The sequence below is a fragment of the Macaca nemestrina genome, chromosome 20 (genome assembly GCF_043159975.1).
Source record: "Macaca nemestrina isolate mMacNem1 chromosome 20, mMacNem.hap1, whole genome shotgun sequence".
NCBI classification, from domain to species: Eukaryota; Metazoa; Chordata; class Mammalia; order Primates; family Cercopithecidae; genus Macaca; species Macaca nemestrina.
Window position 1 is genome coordinate 6,418,417 of NC_092144.1, and position 21,989 is coordinate 6,440,405.

Genomic DNA, 21,989 nt, shown 5'->3' on the forward strand with positions numbered 1-21,989 from the left:
TGCCTCGTCACAGGTCATCTACACCCTGTCTGCTCTGTCCTGGACCCCGATCGCCCAGAACAGGGGGATCATGTGAGTAACCACCTGGGCCTTGGGCCATTTAGCCTCAGTCCTCTCCCTCCCTGAAGCCCCACTTCTACCCAGACCCCGGGCCCCTGGCTCACACCCTCCTGACCCCCCCCAGGCCCTTCCCCACCGAGGAGGAGAGTGTAGGTGATGAAGATATCTACAGTGGCCTGTCCGACCAGATCGAGTGAGTGCTCAGGCCTGTGGCCGCACAGCTCATTTCAGCACCGTCCTGGTGGTGGAGGGTCTGGGGGGACATGGTCTTGGCCTCCGGGAAATAACGTCATACCCAGGTGTCTGGGGCACACAACCTTGCCTGGGAGTCTGGGGAGACACAACCCTGCCCTGGGGTCTGAGGGGACATGGCCCTGCCCTGGGGCTTGGAGGGACATGGCCTGCCCTTGGAGTCTGAGGTCCCATCCTGGGAGTCTTGGGGGGACAAAGCCCTGTCCTGCGGTCTGAGGGGACCCTGCTGTGATCTGGGAGAGGTCCGAGGGATCCCTGACCTCACAACCCACAGCGACACGGTGGAAGAGGATGAGGACCTGTATGACTGCGTGGAGAATGAGGAGGCGGAAGGCGACGAGATCTATGAGGACCTCATGCGCTCGGAGCCCGTGTCCATGCCGGTGTGCGAGGCGGAGGGTCGGGTCTGGGGAGGGCGCGGGCGGCGGGGGCAGCCCCAGGCCCCCCAACACCGTTCTCTCCCCTCGCTCTCAGCCCAAGATGACAGAGTATGACAAGCGCTGCTGCTGCCTGCGGGAGATTCAGCAGACGGAGGAGAAGTACACGGACACACTGGGCTCCATCCAGCAGGTGGGCGTCTCCCACCCAGCGCCTGCCGGGCGGATGCGCGGGTCCACCTGTCCGGCCCCCTCTGGGCAGCTGAGGCTTTTCCTGCCCCCATCGCTTTTCCTTTCTGTAACTGTCTCCGTCTCTGGATTTCTCTGACTTACATATGTATATATAAATATGAGTCTGACATATATATATATATATAAAAAATATATAAATACGATACTCCACCTGCAGAAGCAGTCAAAAAAACAAAAACAAACAAAATAAATACAAAATTAAAAATATATAAATATATACATAAATAGAAAATATATAAATATATACAAAGCATATATAAAAATATAAACATATAATATGTATAAAATATAAATATATGATATATATTTATAAGATATAAATATATAGTTTTTATATAGAGCCATATATGAACAATATATACAATATATAAAATATAAATAATATGTAGATATATTAATATAGGCATATATATTTTTATATAGATATATATTTTTTAATATACAAGATAAATAATCCATATGTAGACATATATATCTTTATCTTATATACCTATAAGATATATATCTTTATCTATCTATCTTTTTTTTGGGGGGGACAGGGTTTCTCTCTTATTGCCCAGGCTAGAGGGCAATGGCACACTCTCGCTTTACTACAGTCTCTGTCTACCGGGCTCAAGCGATCCTTCTGCTTCAGCCTCCCGAGTAGCTGGGATTACAGGCATGCACCACCATGCTCGACTAATTTTTGTATTTTTACTAGAGACAAGGTTTTGTCATGTTGGCTGGGCTGGTCTCGAACTCTGACCTCAAGTGATCTGCCCACCTCGGCCTCCAAAAGTGCTGGGATTACAGGCATGAGCCACTGTGCCCAGCTTATATGTCTATCTTTTAAAGACATATATCTTTATTTAGAGAGATATATATAAAGTATATATAAGATATATAATATATATAAAAATATTATATTATATATAAACATATAAAAATATATAATATATAAAAATATATAATATATAATATATATGTATATATATAATATATGTATATATATATTTTTTGCTATGTTACCCAGGCTGGTCTTAAACTCCTGGGCTCAAGCAATCCTCCTGTAATCCAAGCCTTTTGGGAGGCCACACTGGGCCTCTTCCTCTTGTCTCTCTGTCTCTCTCTTTATCTCTCACTCTGTCTCCTTTTCCCTCCGGGTCTTCTCTTGCTACTTTCTTCCTCAGTGTGTCATTCTCTCCCTTTGTAGCTCTTTATCCCTGGCTCAGTCTTTTTCTGTATCCTCATCTCTCCATTTCTTTTAAGAATAACTTTATTGAGATTTCATTAATATACATATAATCCATCTTTTTTTTTTTTTTTTTTTTTTTTTTTTTGAGACGGAGTCTCGCTGTGTCTCCCAGGCTGGAGTGCAGTGGCGTGATCTCGGCTCACTGCAAGCTCCGCCTCCCGGGTTCACGCCATTCTCCCGCCTCAGCCTCCCAAGTAGCTGAGACTACAGGCGCCCGCCACCACGCCCGGCTAGTTTTTTGTATTTTTAGTAGAGACGGGGTTTCACCATGTTAGCCAGGATAGTCTCGATCTCCTGACCTCGTGATCCACCCGCCTCGGCCTCCCAAAGTGCTGGGATTATAGGCTTGAGCCACCGCGCCCGGCCAATCCATCTATTTAGAGTATACAGTTCAATGGTTTTTGGCATACACACAAGATTATGCAGTCATCACTACTATCTAATTTTGGAACATTTTCATTTTTTTTGTTTGTTTGTTTCTTTTGTTTTGATTTGTTTTGTTTTGAAATGGGATCTCACTCTCCCATCCAGGCTGGAGGGCAGTGGCACGATCATAGTTCACTGCAGCCTCGAACTCCTGGGCTCAAATGATCCTCCTGCCTTAACCTCCTGAGGAGCTGGGGCTGCAGATACATGCCACCACACCCTGCGTAATTCTTTAAAATTTTTTTGTAGATATGGGATCTTACTATGTTGCCCAGGCTGGTCTCATATGCCTGGCTTCAAGTGATCCTCCTGCCTTGGCCTCCCAGAGTGTTGGGATTACAGGTGTGAGCCACCACTCCTGGCCTTTATTTTAGAACATTTTCATCATCCCCCAAAGAAACCCCAAACTCTTTAGCTGTCCCCCCTCAATCTCTTATCTTCCCCCAGTCCATGGCAACCACGAGCTTACTCCCTGTTTCTGTGGATTGGCCTCTTCTGGACATTTCATATAAAGGGCTTCACATACTATGTGGTTTATATGCATCTGGCTTCTTTCGCTGAGCATGGTGTTTTCAAGGTTCATCCACACTGTAACCTGTGTCAGAGCTTCATTCCTTTTCATGACTGAATAATATTCCATTGTACAGATGGACCACATTTTTTTTTTTCTTTTTTGAGACCAGTCTCACTCTGTTGCCCAGGTTGGAGTGTAGTGGCATGATCTCGGCTCACTGCAACCTCTGCCATCCAGGTTCAAGCGATTCTTCTGCCTCAGCCTCCTGAGTAGCTGGGATCACAGGCACCTGCTACCATGCCTGGCTAATTTTTGTAGTTTTAGTAGAGATGGGGTTTCATCATCTTCATTAGGCTGGTCTTGAACTCCTGACCTCGTGATCCACCTGCCTCGGCCTCCCAAAGTGCTGGGATTACAGGCATGAGCCACCGCGCCTGGCCAGACCACATTTTATACATCCATTCACCCATTGATAAGCATTTTGGTTATTTCTGCTTTTGGGTTCTTATGAATAATTTCGCTGTGAACATTCTTGTACAAGTTTTTGTGTGGACACTCTCCCTCTCTTTATCTCCCTCTCTGTCTCCTTCCCCTGTCTCTCTGAGACTGGTCTGGAGGAGGGAATCTTGTCTTCCATCATCTTTCTCTCCCTTCCCTGCAGCATTTCATGAAGCCCCTGCAACGGTTCCTGAAACCTCAAGACATTGAGATCATCTTTATCAACATTGAGGTGAGCCAGCCGATCCCCAGCCCTCTTGGGTCTGTCTAGTGCAGACAGCTTGCTGCCCCTACCTGTCCCTGGAGTACAGGGGTTGGGAGTTGAACAGCATGGGGCCCCTTTCCTGCCTGGCCCCTTGAGCCCTGGGCTCTGGTCCCAGCCCTCACCCTTCCCTCCGAGTAGGACCTGCTTCGTGTTCATACTCACTTCCTAAAGGAGATGAAGGAAGCCCTGGGCACCCCTGGCGCAGCCAATCTCTACCAGGTCTTCATCAAATACAAGGAGAGGTGAGACTCAGCTGGCCAGACTGAAGCTCTGGGGTCACTCTGCCTTGCCTAGGCTGGGCATTCGAGAGACCTTACTCTCAGACACCACTGGACAGGGAGGACTTTGTGCTGTGTGCTCATGGGCAAGGGGCTGCCCATCTCTGGTTCAATCCCCAGCTCTACTGTGTGGCACTGCGTAGTCACTTAACCTCTCTGTGCTTCTGCTTCCTCATCTGTACATCAGTGGGTCACAGGAATGTGCCTCCTAGGCTGGTGGTGAGGGTGGAATATACGGATGCACACAGGGCCTGGCACATAGTAGGTGCTCAATAAGTATTTGTTAAATAAAGGAACATTGGCCAGGTACGGTGGCTCACGCCTGTAATCCCAGCACTTTGGGAGGCTGAGGTGGGTGGATCATTTGAGGTCAGGGGTTCGAGACCAGGCTGGCCAATATGGTGAAACCCCGTCTGCATCGCCTGAAAATACAACTAAAACACAACTAAAAATACAAAAAAACAATTAGCCAGGCGTGGTGGCGTGCGCCTGTAATCCTAGTTACTCAGGAGAATTGCTTGAACCCGGGAGGCGGAGGTTGCAGTGAGTCAAGATCACGCCACTGGACTGCAGCCTGGGCGGCAGAGCAAGACTCTGTCTCAAAAATAAAAAATAGGCCAGGTGTGGTGGCTCACACCTGTAAATCCAGCACTTTGGGAGGCCAAGGAGGGCAGATCACTTGAGATCAGGAGTTGGAGACCAGCCCGGCCAACATGGTGAAACCCCAACTCTACTAAAAATACAAAAATTAGCCAGGCGTGGTGGCGGGCCCCTGTAATGCCAGCTACTCAGGAGGCTGAGGCAGGAGAATCGCTTGAACCTGGGAGGTGGAGGTTGCAGTGAGCTGAGATCGTACCACTGTACTCCAGCCTGGGCGACAAGAGTGAAACTCCATCTCAAAAATAAACAAATAAAATAAAATAAAAATAAACAAACATTGGGCAGAGACAATACCAGGTACTGTGGTGAGATTACCGTAGCGTTAAATGAGATAATGCTACAATAGCCTCGCGTGGGAGATGCTATTGTTATTCCCATTTCACAGATGGGGAAACTGAGAGTCAGGTTTCTTCTCCAGCTGGGAAGAGCGAGGCCAAGGCTGACTCCAGCCTCTGCCCGACCTTGATGCCAGCCACCCTCACCTGGTGGCCTGTCCTCTCACTGTAGGTTCCTCGTCTACGGCCGCTACTGCAGCCAGGTGGAGTCAGCCAGCAAACACCTGGATCGTGTGGCCACAGCCCGGGAGGATGTGCAGATGAAGCTGGAGGTGGGGGCCTCTCCCGCTCCTCCCCAGGCCCTGGGGGCAGCAGGGAGGACGCTGAATTGCAGATGGTCCACTTCCTGCCGCAGCCCAGCCAGGGATCCGTCAAAGGACTGGGGAGGGAGGTACTGGCCAGTCAAGTGGAGGAAATGCAGAAGAACAGAAATGGGCCGGCCCCAGGTCTGGGCTGACCCCTGATATCAGGCTGAACTGAGCTCTGATCCCACACCGAACCCCAGCCCTCGGCTTAGCCCTAGCACTGATGGTACCCCAAGTCTGGGCTGAGCTCCCACTTCTCACTGAACCCCAATTCCAACCAACCCCTGATCCCAGGCTGAACCTGATCTAGAATTGAACTTCAACCTGGATCTGTTTGTCTGGTGGAAACACAGACAGGGCAGGGGTGGTGAGGATGGGTGCTCTCCAGACCTGTCCCTCTACCCCTCTGCGGTCCCCCTCAGCAGGCAGAATGCTGGACCGCTATCCCAGGCAGCATTTGCCACATTCCAGTGGTTTTTTGTTTGTTTGTTTTGTTTTGTTTTGTTTTGAGACAGGGTCTCATTCTGTCCCCCAAGCTGGAGTGCAGTGGCATGATCATAGCTCACCGCAGCCTCGAACTCCTGTACCCAAGCAATCCTCCCAGCTCCTACCTCGGCCTCCTGAGTAGCTGGGACTACAGATGCATACCACCATTCCTGGCTAATTTTTGTGTGTTTTATAGAGATGGGGTTTCACCATGTTGTCCAGGGTGGTCTCAAACTCCAGGACTCAAGCGATTCACCCACCTCAGCTTCTCAAAGAGCTAAGATTACAGGCGTGAGCAGTTGTACCCAGCCTCTTCCCATTGTTTTTTTGTTTGTTTGTTTGTTTGTTTTTTGAGATGGAGTCGCCGTCTGTTACCCAGGTTTGAGTGCAGTGGTGCGATCTCAGCTCACTGCAATCTCTGCCTCCTGGGTTCAAGCAGTTCTCCTGCCTCAGTCTCTTGAGTAGCTGGGATTGCAGGAGTCCACCACCACACCAGTTTTTTTTTTGTTTTTTTTCAGCGGAGACGGGGTTTCCCCATGTTGGCCAGGCTGGTCTTGAACTACTGACCTCAAGTGATCCTCCCGCCTCGGCCTCCCAAAGTTCCTTCCAGTGGTTCTTAAGCTCCCCCCACCTCATGGAGCTCTTTCCCTGTTTCCTTGGGGGCAGATATGATGCTTTGGCCTCTAGAAAAATCCCCACAGCTCTGGGGTGGAGAGCTGCCCACGTCTTTATTCAGATCTATCTGCACCCACCCTGCAACTGGCTCTTTCTGGGACCTGCCTCAGTTTCCCCATTGTTCTCTGATTCACCAGGAATGTTCTCAGCGAGCCAACAACGGGAGGTTCACCTTGCGGGACCTACTGATGGTGCCTATGCAGCGAGTTCTCAAATATCACCTTCTTCTCCAGGTGCCGGGCCCATCCCTGAGGCGTGGGATCCACGCATCTACTCTCCTGTGTCTATAAAAGTGGGGATGGGGTTGGCTTCTGGGGGTTGGGTCTCTAGGACACTCGGGGATGGGTCACTGGGGTCATGTCTCAGCCTCCAGGGCCACCAGTACGAGGGAGGAGCTGGTGAGCTAGCATTGTTTGGAAGGCCCTCCCCCCAGGGAAAAGGGGAGGGGCCAGGTGACGTCTGACGTCTTGGTTCTCGCAGGAGCTGGTGAAACACACGCAGGAGGCTATGGAGAAGGAGAACCTGCGGCTGGCCCTGGATGCCATGAGGGTGAGTGGGTGTGGGGTGATGGTCACTCACCTGCTGCAGACACTCTCCTGGTGGAGGCTGATCCTCTAGCTGGGGTTAGGTAGGAGCCTGGGTCGGCTGTTGGGGGGCCAGGTTCACCCCTGTCCCTTCCCCAGGACCTGGCTCAATGCGTGAACGAGGTCAAGCGAGACAACGAGACACTGCGGCAGATCACCAATTTCCAGCTTTCCATTGAGAACCTGGTGAGGTGGTGGAGCCGGGTGGGCCAGGGGTGTGGCCACGTGGGGAGGGTGTCTGGCTCCTTTCTTGGGAGACCCTTGCTAGAACCCCTGCCTGCTGCATAGGACCAGTCTCTGGCTCACTATGGCCGGCCCAAGATCGACGGGGAGCTCAAGATCACCTCGGTGGAACGGCGCTCCAAGATGGACAGGTGAGTGGAGTCAGCATGGATCGGGGATGGAGCCTGGGCAAAGGGGTGGGGCCAGGCTCCTAGATGGGCAGGTGGATGGAGTCAACACAGATCTGGGTGGAGCCTGGGCAGGGGCGGGGCCAGGCTTCTAGATGGGTAGGTGGGTGGAATCAACATAGATCTGAAGCAGAGCCTGGGCAGGGGCGGAGCCAGGCTTCTAGATGGGCAGATGGGTGGAGTCAACACAGATCTGGGTGGAGCCTGGGCAGGGGTGGGGCCAGGCTCCTAGATGGGCAGGTGCGTGGAGTCAACACAGATCTGGGTGGATCCTGGGCAGGAGTGGGGCCAGGCTCCTAGATGCGCAGGTGCGTGGAGTCAACACAGATCTGGATGGAGCCTGGGTAGGGATAGGGCCAGGTTTCTAGATGGGTGGTTGGGTGGAGTCAACACAGATCTGGGAAAGAGCCTGGATAGGGGCGTGGCCAGACTCCTAGATGGACAGGTGGGTGGAGCCAACACAGATCTTGAGGGGAGCCTGGGTAAGGGTGGGGCCAGTTCCTATGTAGACTTGTAGGTGGAATTAAGATGAATTTGGGTAGGGACCTGAGTGTGGGTGAGACAAGATTTCTAGACAGACAGGTGGTAGATCCATCCAGACATGGCAGTGGAGCCTTGATGGACAGGCAGGACGGAGCCAGCGAGGAATATGGGTGGAGCCAAGACTGACAGGCAGTAGAGCCAACGTGGATCACGTGGGTGAGACCAGGATGGACAGGTAGGCATGACCAAGTTGGCCAAGGAGGAGGAGAAGGTCAGGGTGGGACCAGGATGTGGAGGAACTGGTCAGAGAGCTGGTGGGGACAGTTGGGAAGAGCCAGACAGGAATGCCTTATCCATCCTTCCAGGTATGCCTTCCTGCTCGACAAAGCTCTGCTCATCTGTAAGCGCCGGGGAGACTCCTATGACCTCAAGGACTTTGTGAACCTGCACAGCTTCCAGATTCGGGATGACTCTTCAGGAGACCGAGACAACAAGAAGGTGGGGCTTTGACGTCACACAGTCGGCAGCTTAGCCCTCTCCACGTGGGCATACGCCGGTGTTTACCAGACTACATCTACATGGAAGTGTGTGTTAATCCACTCACAGTCTTTTTTTGTTTTTTTTTTTTTTTTTTTTTTTTTTTAAGACGGAGTCTTGCTCTGTCGCCAGGCCAGAGTGCAGTGACACAATCTCGGCTCACTGCAACCTCTGCCTCCCAGGTTGGTTCCATTCTCCTGGCTCAGCCTCCCGAGTAGCTGGGACTACAGGCATGTGCCACCACGCCTGGCTAATCTTTTGTATTTTTAGTAGAGACGGGGTTTCTCCATGTTAGCCCCATGGTCTCCTTCTCCTGACCTCGTGATCCACCTGCCTTGGCCTCCCGAAGTGCTGGGATTACAGGCATGAGCCACTCAGCAGTTTTTAAATTGAGCACCTACTCTATCCAGGGCACTCTTCTAGGCACTAGGACTAAAATGGAAAGCAATATCGAGTTTTTATTTTGTTTCATTTCTTTTCTTTCTTTCTTTCTTTTTTTTTTTTGAGACAGTCTTACTCTGTCCTTCAGGCTGGAGTGCAGTGGCATGATATCGGATCGCTGCAACCTCTGGCTCCCAGGTTCAAGCGATTCTCCTGCCTCAGCCTCCCGAGTAGCTGAAATTACAGGTGCCCACCACCACGCCCAGCTAATTTTTGTATTTTTAGTAGAGACCAGGTTTCACCACATGGGCCAGGCTGGTCTCAAACTCCTGACCTCAAGTGATCCACCCGCCTCAGCCTCCCAAAGTGCTGAGATTACAGGCATGGGCCACCGTGTCTGGTCTATTTTATTTCTTGTATGGTACTTGCCTTCTTATGGAATGCTTTCTACAAAGAAAATAAAGTAGGTGGCTGGGTACAGTGGCTCACACCTGTAATCCCAGTACCTTGGAAGGCCGAGGTGGGAGAATCTCTTGAGCCCAGGAGTTTGAGACCAGCCTGGGCAACATAGGGAGATCCTCATTTCTACAAAACATTAAAAAAAAATGTAGCTGGGCTTGGTGGCACATGCCTGTAGCCCTAACTACATGGGAGGCTGAGGTTGGAGGATCACTTGTGGCCAAGAGTTGGAGGCTGCAGTGAGCTATGATTGCACTCCAGCCGGGGCCACAGAGTGAGACCCAGTCTCTATTAAAAAATAAATGAATAAAACAGGGGATGTGACTGTGGTAGGTGAGGATGGGCCCCCCTCATCTACCACAGTCACATCTTACCTCCATTGTTCAGGGGCACTCTCTGTGGAAGGGACACTCTCTGTGGCAGTGACATTTGAGCTGAGACCCCTCTCCCTCTCGGCTCTTCCTTGCTTCCTTTTGCTTTTTCTCCTGTGAAATCTTCCCTTCGCTTTAGTCTTTCCCCTGGAGATCCCCCTGAGCTCTGGTCTGCGGCTTCTCTTTTTTTTTTTTTTTTTTTTTTTTTTTGAGAAGGAGTCTCGCTTTGTCACCCGGGCTGGAGTGCAGTGGTGTGATCTCAGCTCACTGCAACCTCCCGCCTCCTGGGTTCAAGCAATTCTCCTGCCTCAGCCTCCCAAGTAGCTGGGATTACAGGCGCACACCACCACGCCCGGCTAATTTTTGGTATTTTTAGTAGAGACGGGGTTTCACTGCATTGGTCAGGCTGTTCTTGAACTGCTGACTTTGTGATTCACCTGTCTTGGCCTCCCAAAGTGCTGGGATTACAGGTGTGCGCCACCACACCTGGCCAGCTTCTCTGTTTCTCAGCCTGTGCCTCCCGAGGAGCCAGTTGCTGTCTTGTGACTGCCTGCTTCCGGCATCCGTCTCTCCTACCCAACTGGAGCTCTGGGGACCACGTCCTATTCGCTGCTCTGTCCCTAGCTCCTAGCAGTGTCTGTTTCTCAGCAGGCGCTGCACCATGCTTTGTTGAACAGACAAATCAATGATGAGTGACATGCTGTGTCTGGTGTGTGCTTCTGCAAAGGGGTGTGTGTGTGTGTGCATGTGCATGCATGTGTGTGTGGTTTTGGGTTTATGGTTGTGTATTTGGATATCCTAGAAAGCCCTTTTACAAGGATATCCGTGCATGGTGCTTGGGGCACAGAGACTGCCACGGGCTTGACTGTTCCCTACAGAGGGAGGGTCAGTGGGCGTGTGCTCCCGCCCCCCACAGGGGCAGTGCCTTCAGTCTGAGCTCTGCTTCCCTGCAGTGGAGCCACATGTTCCTGCTGATTGAGGACCAAGGTGCCCAGGGCTATGAACTGTTCTTCAAGACAAGAGAATTGAAGAAGAAGTGGATGGAGCAGTTTGAGATGGCCATGTGAGTCCTCGTCTTCCTTCCTCTTTGTCCTCAGAGGGGCAGGGGCTGGGAAAGAGGAATGTGCTCTAGTCCCTACTCTGTCCTGACATGCCATGGGACCACTCTGAACCTCAGTCTCTTCATTTGGGAAATAAGAGGGACAGGCCGGAGGCTGTCTTCATCCTTGGAATGCCGGAGTTGTGTGCAAGCTCCTTTCCTCCTCCTCTTTCCTCTTCCTGCTCTTCCTCTTGTTCTTCCTCCTCCTCTCCTTCTTCCTCCTCTCCTTCCTCCCCTTCCTCCTCCTTTCCTTCCTTCTCTTCCTCTTCCTCCTATTCCTCCTCCACCCCTTCTTCCTTCTCCTCCCTTTCCTCCCTTTTTTCCTCTTCCTTCTCCTCCTCTTCCTCCTCCTCCCTTTCCTCCTCTTCCTCCTCCTCCTCCTTCTTCCCCTCTTCCTCATCTTCCACTTCTGTCTCCTCCGCCTCCTTTTTACATGAGGCAAAATGCCCACAACAAAAATCTAACAATTTCAAAGTGCACGATTGCATGGCACTTTGTACACTAACAGTGTTGTGCAACCATCACCTCTATCCAGTTTCAAAACCTTTTCGTCAGCCCAAAGGAGACCTCATACCCATGAAACATTCACTCCCAATTCCCCGCTCTCGCAGCCCCTGGAAACTCCTAACCTGCTTTCTCTTTCTCCCGATGTGCGTAGCAGCACGATTCAGTGTGGCCAAAGGGTGGAAACGACCCAGACATCAATCAGGGAATGAGTGGACGCACCAAATATGGTCTGTTCATACCATGGAATGGTATTCAGCCATAAAAAGGAATAAAATGCTGATCCTCTTTTTTTTTTTTTTTTTAATTTTCCTCTGCCAGCTCCAACATCTACCCGGAGAATGCCACCGCCAATGGGCATGACTTCCAGATGTTCTCCTTTGAGGAGACCACGTCCTGCAAGGCTTGTCAGATGCTGCTTAGGTGGGAATCTAGGAGGAAGGTCCTGCATCCTGGTCTTGGTCATCAGTTCCTTGCTAGAGAAGCTGCCCCAGTAATTGGTTCCCTAAACTGGGAGATGGGGGGGTTCCTACTTTGATCTTCTGCTTCTCCGTCACTCTCCTGATCTAAAGAGAACCCAAGGGGGCCCTTTATGTTCTTGGCAGAATATTTGGCCATGTCTGTAAAGGTCACTCACTCTTCTTTATGTGTCCCCTGCATCTCAGAGGCACCTTCTATCAGGGCTATCGCTGCCATCGGTGCCGGGCACCTGCACACAAGGAGTGTCTGGGGAGGGTCCCTCCGTGTGGCCGACATGGGCAAGGTACGAGTGGGAGGGAGGCTGGGAGGTGAGCTTGGTTCTCTGTGGAGGATTTCCCGTTCTCACCGTTACCTTTACTCTCCCATAGATTTCCCGGGAACTATGAGGAAGGTAAGACTTTCCCACGCTCCTTCCTGTGCACTGCAAATAATGGGCAACAGTGCGGGGAGGACCCAGGGCATCCCAGAACTGGGCGTGATCCTTTGTGGGGTGAGGATGGTGATGGGGGCCTACAAGCCCCAAGGCTGGGCATCGGTAAACGGGCTTTCTTTGTCTCTCCTTCCAGGACAAACTGCATCGCAGGGCTCAGGACAAAAAGAGGAATGAGCTGGGTGAGTTGGCAGGGGATGCTGTGTGGGGGCAGGAGGAAAATGTATCTCCATTCATGTTGACCCACGGACAGATCTCCATAATCATATTAACAGCCACATTGGGCTGGGTGCAATGGCTCCCACCTGTAATCCCAGCAATTTGGGAGGCCAAGGCGGGAGGATCGCTTGAAGTCAGGTGCATGCCACCATGCCTAATTTTTAAATTTTTAAAATAGAGATGAGGTCTTGCTATGTTGCCCAGTCATACTGTATAAAATAACTCATACAGTATGTGCTTATTTTAACTAATTAATTAATTTATTTTTGGAGATGGAATCTTTCCCCGTTGCCCAGGCTGGAGTGCAGTGGTGTGATCTTGGCTCACTACAACCTCCACCTCCCAAGTTCAAATGATTCTCCTGCCTCAGCCTCCTGAGCAGCTGGGACTACAGGCGCCACGCTTGGCTAATTTTTGTATTTTTAGTAGAGACGGTGTTTCACCATGTTGGGCAGGCTGGTCTCGAACTCTTAACCTCAGTGGATCGGCCTGCTTGGCCTCCCAGAGTGTTGGGATTACAGGCATGAGCCACTGTGCCCAACCTTAATTTAAAAAAAACTTAAGGCCAGGCGCGGTGGCTCAAGCCTGTAATCTCAGCACTTTGGGAGGCCGAGACGGGCGGATCACGAGGTCAGGAGATCGAGACCATCCTGGCGAACACGGTGAAACCCCGTCTCTACTAAAAAAATACAAAAAACTAGCCGGGCGAGGTGGCAGGTGCCTGTAGTCCCAGCTACTCGGGAGGCTGAGGCAGGAGATCCCAGCTACTCAGAAGGCTGAGGCAGGAGAATGGCATAAACCCGGGAGGTGGAGCTTGCAGTGAGCCGAGATCCGGCCACTGCACTCCAGCCTGGGCGACAGAGCGAGACTCCGTCTCAAAAAAAACAAAAACAAAAACAAAAAAACTTAAAAAAATATACATGTCTCCTGTTGTACTGAGGACATTTGAGTTGTTTCTAGTTTTTTACTATTGCAAATAAAGCTGATACATATATGTCATATATCGTATATGTGTATATATAATACATCTTTTTTTTTTTTTTTTGAGACAGAGTCTCGCTCTGTCGCCCAGGCTGGAGTGCAGTGGCTGGATCTCAGCTCACTGCAAGCTCCGCCTCCCGGGTTCACGCCATTCTCCTGCCTCAGCCTCCCGAGTAGCTGGGACTATAGGCGCCGCCACCTCGCCCGGCTAAGTTTTTGTATTTTTAGTAGAGACGGGGTTTCACCGTGTTAGCCAGGATGGTCTCGATCTCCTGACCTCGTGATCCGCCCGTCTCGGCCTCCCAAAGTGCTGGGATTACAGGCTTGAGCCACCGCGCCTGGCCTATAATACATCTTTTTAAAAAAAAATTTTAGAAGCAGGGTCTTGCTCTGTATCCCAGGCTGGAGTGCAGTGGCAGGAGTGTTCCACTTATATGCCATTTATATGACATATAAATATATAACGTAAGTCAGGTGTGGTGGCTCATGTCTGTAATCCCAGCACTCAAACTCCAAGGCCAGGAGTTTGAGACTAGCCTGGGCAACATAACGAGACCCTGTGTCTACAAAAAATTTTTTTAAATTAGTGGGGTTCCTGTTTAAACCCAGGAATTCAAGGTTGCAGTAAGCCATGATCACGCCACTGCACTCCAGCCTGGGCAACAGACCAAGATCCTGTTTCAAGGAAATAAAAAAATAAATATGTGAAATCTATGAATGGGCATGTTTTCTTCTTCTTATTACTTATTATGTAATTAGCAATAGTCAGTCAGCTTTCTTAGCAGCAGTCAAAATTAGAAACAGCCCAAGTGTCCTTTATACAATAGAATATATATATACATATATATATGCACACACATACATGTATTTTATTGAGAGAGGAAATACATACTTTAAGGTATGTAAAAATCAATAAATCTTAAGTATATGACTTAATACGTTTTTATCCATGCAACCAACAATCAAATAAAAGCATAGAACATTTTCATCCCTCCAGAACGGCACTGTCCGATATAAATGAATTGAAATGAAATCATCTTAAATTTTTTTTTACTTAGCCTCGAGGCTCTCAATAACTGCCTGTGGCTAGTTGCTACCATATTGGACATATCCATCACCACAGAAAGTTTTATCAGAAAGCACTGCTACTCACCTATCTCCCATAGGGAACCACTGTCTGATGTCTATCACCATAGATTAATTTTGCCTGCTCTTGAGTTTTCTATAAATAAAATCATATAGTGCATGCTTATTTCATCTGGTTTCTTTTATCTGACATAATGATGGTGAGATGCATCGATGTGGTTGCCTGTAGCAACAGCTTTTTCTTTTTCATTGCTGTATAGTATTCCATTATGTGATGGTATCACAATTTGTTTATTGATTGATCAACCTATTGAGGACATTTGGTTGGTTGCCAGTTTTTGGATATTCTGAATAAAGCTGCAACTTTTGAAGGACATTTTTTGTTTTTTGTTTTTTGTTTGTTTGTTTGTTTGGAGATGGAGTCTCACTCCATTGCCCAGGCTGGAGTGCAGTGGCATAATCTCAGCTCACTGCAACCTCTGCCTCCTGAGTTCAAGGGATTCTCCTGCCCCCTGCCTCCCAAGTAGCTGGGATTACAGGCACCTGCCACCATGCCTGGCTAATTTCTGTAGTTTTAGTGGAGATGGGGTTTCACCACATTGGCCAGTCTGGTCTTGAACTCCTGACCTCAGGTGATCCGTCCACCTCGGCCTCTCAAAATGATGGGATTACAGGCGTGAGCCACCTCACCTGGCCAGAACACATGTTTTTATTTCTCTTGGATTGCTGGGTTACAGAGTAGATACAATGTTTAGCTTCAGTAGATATTGTCGAATAGTTTTCCAAAGAGTATCCCCACCAGCAACGAGTGAGAATTCCAGTTGCTCCACGTTCTTGTCAACACTTGGTATTGCCAGTCTAAAAAGAAAAATTTTAGCCATTCTGGTGGGTGGCAAGATTCAGCATTGAAAGTTGCCTGCCAATCACCCTGTACTCCTGTACCCTGTCCTCCAGGTCTGCCCAAGATGGAGGTGTTCCAGGAATACTATGGGCTTCCTCCACCCCCTGGAGCCATTGGACCCTTTCTACGACTCAACCCTGGAGACATTGTGGAGCTCACAAAGGCTGAGGCTGAACAGAACTGGTGGGAGGTACAGGCTGGGACAACAGGAGTGATGGGGTGGGACCCAAGTGTAGGGTTATGGAGTCATGTGGTCTCAGGGAGTTGGGTCATAGTCTTACTGTGCTCTGGAGGTGATGCCTGGGGAGTCGGGGAGGTACCCTGAGATTTCTCGGCATGGCTTTTCTGAGATGGCCATCTTCCCAGAAAGTTAATACTGATTGTCACCTCTCTGGGCTCTCCAGGCCATCCTGAGATAGATAGACAAGCAGAGTGACCAATGAGCAGAGAGACGGACACACACACACACACACACACACACACACGAGTGATGGGGCAGGATCCATGTGGAGGGTTATGGGTTTAGGTGGTGGGTGGGGTTATGGATCCTATAACCTCTCTGTTCCTGTTTTTGTCTCCTGGGTGTTTAGGGCAGGAATACATCTACTAATGAAATTGGCTGGTTTCCTTGTAACAGGGTGAAGCCCTACATCCGTGTGAGTGCCTCAAGTCTGAATGGAACAAGGGCAAGGGGTTCAGGGTGGGTCCTGGGAGGATGGGCAGAATTGAAAAGACACCCCTGGAGTTGGGAAGGGGGCTGCCCATCATGGCAGGTCTATCTCCAACTCAAGGCTTTGCCCGCCCCACCAACTGAGCCCAGAGAGGGGCCACCCTGGAAACAATGATTGATCTTTTTCTCCTTGATAATTTTTTTTTTTTTTTTGAGACGGAGTCTCGCTGTGTCTCCCAGGCTGGAGTGCAGTGGCGTGATCTCGGCTCACTGCAAGCTCCGCCTCCCGGGTTCACGCCATTCTCCCGCCTCAGCCTCCCAAGTAGCTGAGACTACAGGCGCCCGCCCCCACGCCCGGCTAGTTTTTTGTATTTTTAGTAGAGACGGGGTTTCACCATGTTAGCCAGGATAGTCTCGATCTCCTGACCTCGTGATCCACCCGCCTCGGCCTCCCAAAGTGCTGGGATTACAGGCTTGAGCCACCGTGCCCGGCCATCTCCTTGATAATTTTTGTATCAAGGTCCTTTCCTTCCTACACAGGTATGGTAGGGAGGAAGGAGCAGAGACCTAGAAAGTGGGCCTGCCCGTGGCTTCCTTCTGAGACACTGAATTGAGTTCTGTGAGAGCGCTGTGGCCTCCATTGCCTGCGTCCTTGCCCTGCTCCTGGTGGACGCACCTGTCCACCCCAGCCTCTGCTGTTCTTCTAGTGTTCTCTTCTCGATGGACCCCTCACTCTTCACGATGACTTCAAAGCTCTCCCTCTCACCCCAACCTCAGATGTCCCCTAGTTCATTCATAGCAAATGACCCCACTGTCCACTTCACAGCCTACAGAGGGAAATTCTCTCCAGTGTTGCTTTAACTTTAATTTTATATTATTTCAGACTTCTAGCAAAACTATGAGAATAATGCAAAGAGCCCCCATTAGCCTTTACCCAGTTGCATTGGTTCTGCTAATGTTTTGTTCCATTTGCTCTGTCATTTCCTCTCTCTACCCACACATAGTATTTATTTTTCCTGGAAGAGTTAAAAGTGAATTTGCAGATGACGTTCCCCTTTACCCCTAAATACTTCTTAAGAACAAGAACCTCCTTGTACATAACCAGAGCAAGATTTTAAAAGACACAAAATTCAACGTTGACATTATACTATTATTGAATTCATAGTCTGTATTTAAATGTTGCCAATTTCCCCAAAAATTTTATCAAAAATTTTTGTGTTCCTGTGGTTTCTCCACTGTCAAGTTACAATATGAGTTTCCAACTCCATCATTCTTTCCACATTTATTAGCTGGTGTTCTGCTGCAAGGAAGCGCTGTCCCTTCTGTCCCCATCTGTCTGTCTATCTGTCTATCTATCTATCTATCTATCTATCTATCTATCTATCTATCTATCCATCCATGTACCTACCTACCCATCAATCCATCCATTCATCAATCAATTCTTCCATCCTTCCATCCATCCATCCATCCATCCATCCATCCATCCATCCATCCATCCATCATCTGTCTACTTATCAATACATTCATGATCTGTTCATCCACCTATCATTTATCTATGTATTATCTGTCTATGTATTAGCTGTCTATTATCTATCTATTCACTGATCATCTCTCTACCTATTTTTCACCTACCTATCTAACCATCTATTATCTATTATCATTTCTCTCTCATCTATTCATTTATCATTTATCTATCAACTGTCTGTTTATCATCTATCATCTATCCATGTACCTATTACCTACCTATCCATCATCCATCTATTCTATCTATCTCTTAATTTTTTTGTTTTAGAGAGAGGGTCTCATTCTGTCACCCAGGCTGGAGTGCAATGGTGTGATTTTAACTCACTGCAGCCTTGACCTCCTGGGCTCGAGCAATCCTCCCACCTCACCCTCCTGAGTGGCTGGGACCCCAGATGCATGCCATTATGCTCAGCTTTATTTATTTATTTATTTATTTATTTATTTATTTATTTATGATGGAGTTGCACTCTTGTTGCCCAGGCTGGAGTGCAGTGGGGTGATCTCGGCTCATTGCAACCTCTGCCTTCTGGTTTCAAGCGATTCTCCTGCCTCAGCCTCCCAACTAGCTGGGATTACAGATGCCTGCTACCACGCCTGGCTAATTTTTGTATTTTTAGTAGAGATGGAGTTTCACCATGTTGGCCAGGCTGGTCTCGAACTCGTGACCTTGTGAACTGCCAGCCTCAGCCTCCCAAAGTGTTGGGATTACAGGCATGAGCCACCGCGCCCAGCCACAGCCATTTTTTTGTGTGTGATTCTTTTGCAGAGATGGGGTCTCACAATGTTGCACAGGCTGGTCTTGAACTCCTGGGCTCAAGCAGTCATCTCATAGAACATCCTTCCCTTTTTTCTTTTAAAAAATTGAGGTGAAATTTGCAAAACATAAAACTGACCATTACAATGTAGCTGAGATTACAGGCGTGCACGACCATGCCTGGCTAATTTTTTGTATTTTCAGTACAGACTGGGTTTCACCGTGTTAGCCAGGATGGTCTCGGTCTCCTGACCTCATGATCCGCCCGCCTCGGCCTCCCAAAGTGCTGGGATTACAGGCGTGAGGCACCGCGCCCGGCTTTTTTTTTTTTTTTTGAGATAGGGTGTGGTTCTGTTACTCAGGCTGGAGTGCAGTGGTGGTGCAATTATAACTCACAGCAGCCTGGATCCCCTAAGCTTAAGTGATCCTCCCACTTCAGCCTCCTGAGTAGCTGGGACTACAGGCATGTGCCACCATGCCTGGCTAATTTTTGTACTTTTTTTTTTGAGACAGAGTTTCTCTCTTGTTGCCCAGGCTGGAATGGAATGGTGCGATCTCGGCTCACTGCAACCTCCGCCTCCTGGGTTCAAGCGATTCTCCCGCCTCAGCCTCCACAGTAGCTGGGATGACAGGCACCTGCCACCACACCCAGCTAATTTTTGTATTTTTAGTAGAGACAGGGTTTCACCATGTTGGCCAGGCTGGTCTCTAACTCCTGACCTCAGGGAATCTGCCCGCCTTGGCCTCCCAAAGTGCTGGGAGTACAAGCGTGATCCACCATGCCCGGCCTAATTTTTGTATTTTTTTTTTTTGTAGGGACGGGGTTTCATCTTGTTGCCTAGGCTGGTCTCCAACTTCTGGGCTCAAACGACCCACCCGCCTTGGCTTCCCAAGGTGTTGGGATTACAGGCGTGAGCCACCGTGCCCGGGCAGTTTTCTTAATTGTTAAGAATTTTGTTTATCCTTTTTCCCGTCAGTGAACAATCGGCTGCTTCAACTTTTGCGTTATTGTGAATAAAGCTGCTACGAACATGGGTGTGCAAATATCGTTTCAAATCCTTGCTTTCAGTTCCTTTGGGTATATATTCAGAAATGGGACTTTTCTATGGTAGTTCTAGTTTTTAATGTTTTGAGGAACCACCATTATTTTTATTTTTATTTATATTTATTTATTTATTTCGATAGGGAGTTTTGCTCTGTCCCCAGGCTGGAGTGCTGGAATACAATGGAATGATCTCGGCTCACTCTGCCTCCCGGGTTCAAGCGATTCTCCTGCCTCAGCCTTTTGAGTAGCTGGGATTACAGGCGCCCGCCACCGCACCCAGCTAATTTTTGTATTTTTGTAGAGACGGGGTTTCACCATGTTGGCCAGGCTGGTCTTGAACTCCTGACATCAGGTGATCTACCCACCTCTGCCTCTCAAAGTGCTAGGAGTACAGGCATGAGCCACAGCACCCGGCCCATACTGCTTTTCTTTCTCTTTTCTTTTCTTTCTTTTTTTTTTGGAGATAGAGTTTCGCTCTGTGGCCTGGACTGGAGTGCAGTGGCGCGATCTCGGCTCACTGCAACCTCTCCCTCCCGGGTTCAAGTGATTCTCCTTCCAAGTAGCTGGGATTCCAAGTAGCTGGGATTACAGGCGTGCACCACCATGCCTGGCTAATTTTTTGTATTTTTAGTAGAGACGGGGTTTTTGCCATGTTGGTCAGGCTGGTCTTGAACTGCTAACCTCATGATCCGCTTGCCTCAGCCTCCCAAAATGCTGGGACTACAGGCGTGAACCACCACCCCCAGCACATACTGTTTTTCATAGTGCACCATTTTACATTCCTACCAACAGTGCACAAGGGTTCTTTGTCCACATCTTTGCCCACATTTGCTACTTTCTGTTTTGTTTGTTGATTTGTTTTTGCCTTATAGTAGCTGTCCTAATGGCTTTAAGGTAGTGAAAGCGAGCACTTTCAGCCGGGCGTGCTGGTTCATGCCTCTAATCCCTGCACTTCGGGAGGACGAGGCGGGCAGATCACCTGAGGTCGGGAGTTCGAGACCAGCCTGACCAACATGGAAGAAACCCCATCTCTACGAAAAATACAAAATTAACCGGGTGTGGTGACACATGCCTGTGATCCCAGCTACTCGGGAGGCTGAGGCAGGAGAATCGTTTGAACCTGGTAGGCGGAGGTTGTGGTGAGCCGAGATCACGCCATTGCACTCCAGCCTGGGCAAGAAGAGCAAAACTCTATCTCTAAATAAATAAATGAATACATAAATAAGAAAGTGAGCACTTTCACCCATATTCAGATGAGGATTGGCAAACTTTTTCCGTAAAGAGCCGAGTAGTAGTGTAAACATGCTGACCCTCCAGGGTCCCATACAGTTTTGCAACTCTTTAGTTCCGGCCCTGTAGTGCAAAAGTAGCCGTAGATAATCTGTAAATGATGTGTGGCCGTGGCTATTTTCCTATAAAGCATAGTTCATGGGCACTGACAGATGAATTTCATATAATTTTCACAATCCCCAAAATATTATTTTGGCTAGTCATGGTGGCTCATGCTTGCAATCCTAGCCCTTTGGGACGCCAAAGCAGGAGGATTGCTTGAGGCCAGGAGTTTGAGACCAGCCTGGGAAACAAAGGGAGACCCTCTCCCTCATCTCGAGAATATTAAAAAAATTAAAAATTAGTGGGTGTGGTGGCGCATGCCTGTAGTCCCAGCTACACTGGGAGGCTGAGGTGGGAGGATCGCTTGAACCTGGAAGGTCGAGGCTGCAGTGAGCTATGATTGTACCACTGCACTCCAACCTGGACAACATAGTGAGACTCTGTCCCTAAAAATATTTTTTAAAAAAATTCTTTTGATTTTTGCCAACCATCTAAAAACGTAAAAACCATCCTTGACTTGAGGGTTATGATAAACTGCTGGGAAGAGAACCCCTGCCTTATATGACACTGGGACAGTCTCTCCCCCGAGATTCTGGGACTTTATCCCCAAAGAGTACCACAGTGCCTGGCACATAATAGGCACTCACTAAACGCAAGTGGAATGAATGAATGAAGGAATGAATGAATGAAGTGCCCTGCCCTCTGCTGTCATGCTGGGGTCTTTACACTAAGTCGGGGTCTCTCTCTGTGTTCTTAGGGCCCTCCTCAGGACCTGTCTGTTCATCTCTGGTGAGTAGAAATATTTCTTATTTTGTTTCAATGAGAGGTTTCTGGGTTGGGGTTCCAGGCTGGGTATGGGAGGAACCTCCGACCCAATTAGTTATGCATTCTGTGTTCCCTGAGCAGCGACTTCTGAATCTAGCTCTGGGCTGGGGGCTGCTGGGGATGGGAAGGACAAAGGAGGGCCCCTGACCTTGGGAGATGATGGTCTTGTTGGAAGGAAAATAGTTATGATGATGATGATGATGATGATGGTGATGATGATGATGATACTGGTGATGGTAACGATGATGATGATGACGATGATGATGATGATGATGTGATGGTAACGATGATGATGAT

At 49.1% G+C, this 21,989-nt stretch overlaps 1 protein-coding gene across 1 annotated transcript in view; it reads left to right on the top strand.

The window, feature by feature from the left end:
* Positions 1–21,989, top strand: part of LOC105484575 (vav guanine nucleotide exchange factor 1) — an 84,440-nt gene that overhangs the window by 48,315 nt on the left and 14,136 nt on the right. The window contains exons 3-22 of the mRNA XM_071087214.1: positions 14–72; positions 185–253; positions 587–695; positions 787–882; positions 3,777–3,845; positions 4,017–4,120; positions 5,324–5,423; positions 6,755–6,850; positions 7,098–7,166; positions 7,301–7,387; positions 7,490–7,575; positions 8,460–8,592; positions 10,796–10,905; positions 11,767–11,868; positions 12,111–12,208; positions 12,294–12,316; positions 12,492–12,537; positions 15,596–15,732; positions 16,133–16,198; positions 21,625–21,656. Coding sequence (XP_070943315.1) covers positions 14–72; positions 185–253; positions 587–695; positions 787–882; positions 3,777–3,845; positions 4,017–4,120; positions 5,324–5,423; positions 6,755–6,850; positions 7,098–7,166; positions 7,301–7,387; positions 7,490–7,575; positions 8,460–8,592; positions 10,796–10,905; positions 11,767–11,868; positions 12,111–12,208; positions 12,294–12,316; positions 12,492–12,537; positions 15,596–15,732; positions 16,133–16,198; positions 21,625–21,656 — 1,691 coding nt within the window. The remainder of the gene's footprint in view (positions 1–13; positions 73–184; positions 254–586; positions 696–786; positions 883–3,776; positions 3,846–4,016; positions 4,121–5,323; positions 5,424–6,754; positions 6,851–7,097; positions 7,167–7,300; positions 7,388–7,489; positions 7,576–8,459; positions 8,593–10,795; positions 10,906–11,766; positions 11,869–12,110; positions 12,209–12,293; positions 12,317–12,491; positions 12,538–15,595; positions 15,733–16,132; positions 16,199–21,624; positions 21,657–21,989) is intronic.